Source organism: Contarinia nasturtii, unplaced genomic scaffold, assembly GCF_009176525.2.
Source record: "Contarinia nasturtii isolate CC-2019 unplaced genomic scaffold, AAFC_CNas_1.1 Cnas_scaffold_1699, whole genome shotgun sequence".
Classification (NCBI taxonomy): Eukaryota; Metazoa; Arthropoda; class Insecta; order Diptera; family Cecidomyiidae; genus Contarinia; species Contarinia nasturtii.
In genome coordinates, this window is record NW_022199032.1 from 172972 (window position 1) to 179537 (window position 6566).

The 6566-nt window shown below is 33.1% G+C and overlaps 2 protein-coding genes across 3 annotated transcripts; both read left to right on the forward strand.

The window, feature by feature from the left end:
* The first annotated feature begins 687 nt into the window (after nt 1-687).
* LOC116347017 lies at nt 688-1737 on the forward strand. 2 transcript variants are annotated; one of them, XM_031777387.1, is made up of 4 exons: nt 688-872; nt 968-1382; nt 1453-1640; nt 1676-1737. In XM_031777387.1, the coding sequence occupies exons 1-3, from the start codon at nt 855-857 to the stop codon at nt 1581-1583; spliced, it is 564 nt and encodes a 187-aa protein (XP_031633247.1). In that variant the 5' UTR covers nt 688-854; the 3' UTR covers nt 1584-1640; nt 1676-1737. The 2 variants fall into 2 exon arrangements, with proteins under 2 accessions (XP_031633247.1, XP_031633248.1); XM_031777388.1 differs by lacking the exon at nt 1676-1737 and having other exon boundaries at nt 701-872; nt 1470-1636.
* A 2275-nt stretch (nt 1738-4012) lies between these two features.
* On the forward strand, nt 4013-5750 carry LOC116347046. Its single transcript, XM_031777441.1, has 4 exons — nt 4013-4130; nt 4619-4798; nt 4878-5220; nt 5324-5750. Exons 1-4 carry the CDS (start codon nt 4101-4103, stop codon nt 5554-5556), a joined length of 786 nt encoding a protein of 261 aa, XP_031633301.1. The 5' UTR covers nt 4013-4100; the 3' UTR covers nt 5557-5750.
* The last annotated feature ends 816 nt before the right edge of the window (nt 5751-6566 follow it).

Consider the following 6566-nt stretch of genomic DNA (forward strand, 5'->3'; position numbering starts at 1 on the left):
TCTGCGATAAGCGTCATCGCAAAATAATTTCTTATCCAATCAACAAATGTCAATACTGACATGATTCAATAACTTTATGAAATTTAAAATGAACGCATATTCATCATTATGAACGCATTCGTCACATCGTTCCGGTTAAAAATTCAACTTTGATCATGAAATGCTGCCCACAAAATTATCACCCAAATTTATAAATAAATAACAAATCTATTTATGTAAATTAAGGCTGTAAATTGGCTTTTGGTCCCCATTTTGAAATGTGAATAAGCGCATTTCGATTGTATTTTAACGAGTGTGAACTTGTTGCAATGAGAATCAATCTCATTCTCTTCTTTACCCCGTCTCTCCGACTCTCGCTCTAAGAGTTGCAACCGAAAAAAGCCACATTAAAGTGAAAACTTAAACATAGATGAAATAAAAAAAAGAAGTCAGTGATGATGCCGACGCAAAAAAAGTGATCAAAACACGTCCGATTAATGGAGAGGGAGGAATCTCATCAGTATCTCCATTGATAATAATACTATATGTTTGTATAGCACGTGTATGCTTAATTCAAAATGTATATACACAGAGCCGCGAAATTAGTGATTTTCACACATCGTTCATGCCGCTTCCACGCTACTATAAAGGCAAAATGCCAACGTGAATGATGTTTCAGTGTTGAGTTGCAATCGATCGCGAGATCATTTCAAATTATCATCAGATTTTGTTCTTTTCATCATTCTTTTGCACCTTTAATTTTCTGTTATTGTTGTTGACCGTATTTTTTTATTATTTGTTTTTGTGAAAAGTTCTACTTAAATAAAAAAGAAATTCCGAAAAAATAGAACCAACCAGTAGAAAATAGTACCAATATGAATAAGTTAACAATTGTGAGTTTAAGAATAATTTGCCTTCTGAAACAAATTGAATGGAAAAAGAAAGGTTGAATCAAGTGCGATCTCCCTTTTTTTCTTTGTTATTGTAGTGTTTTATGCTAAATGCAATGTTCATATGGAATGCATTAGCACAACAAGCTGCCGATGACAGCAATCTGGCACCACTACCCGAGCAAACAGCATTCAATGATAAAACCGCACCGTATGCGCAAAGTAATTTAGCATCACGACTATATCAGGATTTTATACATCAATTGTATCGCTTTGACAAAGACAATTTGAAGCGTGTGGATAATTTATTCCAACAGGCCGGCAACGGTCAAACATTTAGTGGTAACAGCAATAACAAACCGTCAACTGTCATTAGTGAGAAGAAACAACCAACATTTGAAGATTATATTCGTACACAAGAACCACCAACAAGCTCAATATTCGGTATTTCACAAGATTCAACAAAACGTTATAAACGCAGTGCACAGGGGGCGATATTCCGTCCACTTTTCGGTAACTGTTTGATATGGATTTCAATTATAAAAGAAATGATAAAAAAATAAGATTCGTTTTATTTATTTAGTTTATCGGATATTTCAGGAACGGAGACTAGCACGTGAGGAAGAACGCAGACGACGCCGTTTGCTAGCCAATCGACGACGACTTTCGATGTCTACGTTGATGCAAAAGGAGCAATTACCATTCAACTATTGATAATATACCTACAACAAATTATATAGAGCATAATTAAGGATAATTCACATTTGAACGCTCTAGAATAAAAACAACGTACAGAATGGTAACAACCATTCAGTACGTTGTTTTTATTCTAGACCGTTCATTTAGACTTTAAGCTTTTGAAAGAACGGAAAAAAAAGAAATGGGAGAAAAACGAACATAGAAATTGAAGGGAATCATATAGAACTGCAGATGAACTGCGGACCTTTAATATTCTAATAATTTTTATCACATATCAAATTATTTATTTATCGAAGAAAACAAATAAAAAAGAAAACAAATAAAAAAGAAAACAAAAAATTAAAATCTATTTAATTAACAAATTCATCACTTATGAACTTTGAATGTAAGCAAACACTCTCAATAAAAGAAATAAATTCTGGTTTTAAAATTTATAAAAGAATACTTTTTCTCCCCTTCTCTCTCTCTCTCTCTCTCTCGCTCTGTCTAGTTTTTACTCGTTTAAATCTTGTTAATTTGAATAATTTAGGTTGGATTTAGCATGTTCTCGGTGTGGTTTACATCAATTTTTTCGCTTTAAAATGTAAAAAAAGAAACGTAAATATCAAGGTTGATATAAAGTTTCGCTTCGAATGGAGAAGAAAGAGTGAAACCGTCTTCGGTTTTTTTTACGCCATACCGATACAATGGACCAGTTTTCATTCATGAAATGCAAACTATTTACCGCATATAATATTTAAATGCCACAAACAATTGCACTTAAATTATAGAACATTTGCATTCTTTCTCCCACCGTCTTAATTCATTATCTTTCATGAATTTTGAATAAATCGATGAAAAATTCAGATTTTTTTTTCTCCCTCTCATCTATTTAATTCTACCACAGAATTTGTGCTGACGATTTGTAATCTATAGCTGTCGAAATTGTTTTTTTTTTTAAACGAAATCGTCACGCATAATATAAGTAACGTAAGTATGCCTGAAACAGTATAAAATGCAGCAAAAAATCATCAGCTCTCGTTTAATGAAATAATCGTCTGAAGTAAAATCGGAACACAACAAAAAAAAAACCCGATTTGCATAGAATTACGATTGCTATACATACATTCATTTTCGAGTTTTCGAGTGCTTGCAAAGAGGCATATCTCACATGAATAAAGTATGCATAGCAACATACAATTAAAATGCTTTGTTGTAATTGATCGACCTCTTTGTCTATAATGTCATAATTACTTGAATGCGTCGTGTCGCATTCAAAATGCCGAAAAAGGTTATGAAAAGAGAGAAAAAGAAAGCAAAACTTGAAACGTGAAAAAAAAACACACACACACACATAAATTCATCACATAAAAAGTTGCTTCGCATGTCATCATTCACAATATTTGTGTTCGTTCATAATTAAATTCGCCCCGACAACCAAACACTGTCAAACAAAAATTGCAACGATTATGTGCCCTGAATATATTTGAAAATGATATTGTTATTACATCTTTATTCAATTATTGCTGCAAAATATCGGAACGTTCATTAGCAACAACAAACATTAATCTCGGATCGTGTTTATTGCTTACTTTACAGCCCACACATGCCTTGAAAGCGAATTTTTACATGCAAAACCTTAAGCAGCGTCGTGATGATCAACCAATTTACAGTTTTTTTTCGCATTCATAAGAGTGTCTTTTCTTTTGTTTGTACACGAAACATGAAAAATATTAGCTTTCCACTCTGGTTTCGTTCAAATGCAGCTAAAAATGCATTCTAAAAGACACTGAATCGACTGTGATTGGACATTTGTAAACTTCATCGACGATGATCGATTCGTTTAAGCCGATGATGTTTGACAACTCATTGTTCGACGTCATAAATAATGTCATGCATTTTGACGCTCATTTTTGCATTCCTGTATGGATAGGTTCTCTATGAATAACAATATCATTTGGCAATTTAACCGCAACGAAAAACCTTTTCTCTTGAATTCAATCATTCAAGTTTTGTGGTATTTTCGTTTCGCATTTATTAGATTCAATCATTCAATTGCATGTCAATTGGAGCGCCTGAGTGCATAACACTCAGTCTCATCACATAACGATGAGTCTTATGGAAGTAATGCATTTTGTTATTAATATCTCTTGGTGCGTTACCATGATTGTACATGTTCGAGCCAAAAAAAAGTGGTTCAGTGACGAAATCGAAATGGAATGCGACCTAACAAATGCACGATGACCACATGAACTTGCCAATGAAGTATCTTACCTTTTTTAAATCGTCGATTTCAGTTCATTTTCGTAAAATAACCAACGATTTTCATTGTTTGATATTGCTACAAAATGTTTTGTTGTACATCAAGTGGGGTAAATAACATCTGAAAATTTGCCCATTTACAATTTTCGATAAACAATTGTAAATTGTATAAAAATTGATTGAATCGAAATTGATAGCACCAGTTCACTCATTGACTTCAATTTGTAAACACTGTGTATTAGTGCAGTTTCAGTGATAAGCCACACTTGGACTTTTCAAATTATTATCAAAATGCATTTGAAAACGATTTTAATTCTATTGGTAATTCGATATATATATATTATTATTATTTCTATCATTCGATTGAATTAAGATAGTGAAATCATAGTTTATTTGGAAAGACACACGATTTGTATTGGATATTGCTTAAATGTTGATAAGTGCCCGTGGTTCCTTTCCACATCAAGGAAATTATGAACACGTGTGAAACTTTTTTGTGTGCATTTTCTTAAAAGTTTAATCGTTCGGTGCTAGAATACACATTTTCGAATTACTTGAATTGATCAAACATTTTCGATTTGTATGAGATTTGTGGAAAGTGATAATTTGCTATTGAAGTGTTTCTTAATGAAATACATACACTGCATCCAGTCTCAATGAATCAATGGAATTTTGTTTTGAAAAACATTTTTTTTTAATTTTACCAATTTATAAATCTAAAAGGGAAAATCGAATAAAGATTAACCTAATATAGTATCAGACCAAGTGTTATGAGTGAATCTAACAATAAAAATGGAAAATCTTTTCAGATCATCGGGGCTGTCTACCTCAATGAGTCCGAAGCTGGTTTGCTCAAGGCCAAAATTGCCGTGAAAGCAGTAAAAGCCAAAGCTCTCGCACTGAAGGCGCCGCATATCATTGCAAAGGTGGCCGTTGCCAAAGAAGTCAAAGCAAAGACGAAAATTGCACTTCTCAAAACTGGTGCCGCTGTAAGTATACTCAATACAATTATTCGAAATGTGTTCATGTGCATTAATGCATTATTTTTCGGTTCAATTGCAAATTAAGTTGAAGGCAACTAAAGTTGCTTTCGTGAGTGCCATCACAGCTCCGTTCCGTACATTCAAGAAAGCCAAAGTATTGAAGGTCGTCGCTTTGAAAAAACTCGCAGCATTAAAGGCAGCCAAATTGGCCAAAACAGCCATCATTCTCAAGAACTTGAAGAAGGGTCCAATCATTTTGCCAGTTCCAGTTGCTGTTCCACAAAAGAGTTTGCCAGCCGTTCAGCCAGCTGCTTTGCCTGCTTTCACAACTTTGTCAAGCTTTAATCTTCCGGCACCATCACTCAGTGACTCACTTGCACCAATTCAAGGATTTATCTCTGGAGCTCAAAAAGCAATTCAAACCGCCGGTATGTATTCACACATTTCGCTTGGTTTTTTTTCTGTCCCAAAGAAAATTGCATAGTTAATGGCGTATTTTAATCCAATATTCATTCATTCATACTATTGAAGGCTCAGGAATTCCATTCATTTCACAATTGACCAAGAGCTTTGGTAGTGCCGAAGTGAAAAAGGATGCCCCAGTCGTTGCCCCAGCACCAGTGTACCGATATGTGCCTGAGCTTGATTTCCCAAATTCAAACCAAGTTAGCTACCAACCAAAAACCGAAGCTGCTGTACAAACTTATGAGGTACCAGCTACAGCCTATGGTCTTCCAGCCAAAACTTATGGCATTCCAAACTAATCGATACACAGTTATAGTATAAGAAAAATTTGTTTTCAATCGTATTAGGGCAAAAAATTTCATTTTTTTTTTAGATATTTCCATAATTTATTCCTTTTTTTGGAACAATAACAATCGTATAGTTTATGCTATAGATCTTTGTGACATTGTTTACTGAAATGGAAGTACAATAAATAAACTTTTAAAATAAAATATAGATTTTGTTTTATTATCGTCTGAGAAAATATTTTATTGGTATATAATTTAAATTTCATCTCTACTTTAGCATCTGTTGTGAACTTTGTTCCCGATTGTACATTGTTACAAAGAAAACTCATTGTCGCTAGCCATTGTTTTTTACAATTGTATTCACATATTTACTTCGACCCGACTATCGACGACTCGTCTCTCGAAGGTAATAAAACCTTTTATAATCCCGTCCCTCCGCATTTCAATAACAATGCAAACATTGATTAGTTTGACGTTTTGAAATACTTGTCTCTTACTGCATTTCTACCTCTACCTTTCTTCTTCTAAAGTCAAATCACCACATTCAATATCAACCTCCTAATGATACTCTCTTATTCTATTCTTCAATTTTCATAAATTCAATTTTTTAGTCGTGCCTATAGTTTTCACTTGCAACTCAATTCAGTTTGATCTCAGCTCTCGATTGAGAAACATCAAGAAATCATCTAGTTTGTGACAATTTTAAATAGACTATTTTCCAAAACAAAAAGTTATAAAAACGAAAAACAAACCTTTCACTTCATTCGATATTAGTAGAACCGTTCTACTAGAACGTTGATTAACCTCAACATGAATTTGTCATCAGTTCTCTCTGTTATGGTAAAGTGCTTCTTAATTATCCATTTTTGTATTAAAATCGTAATACTTGTCAAAAAGAAGAGTATTTTATTCAAATTGTTTGCTTAAATTTCGATCAATCATTGAATTGATGTAACGTTTATTCATCTTAAATATGATTAAAGATATTTTAAACTTCTTATTGTGATTTACTAAAAAAAAAT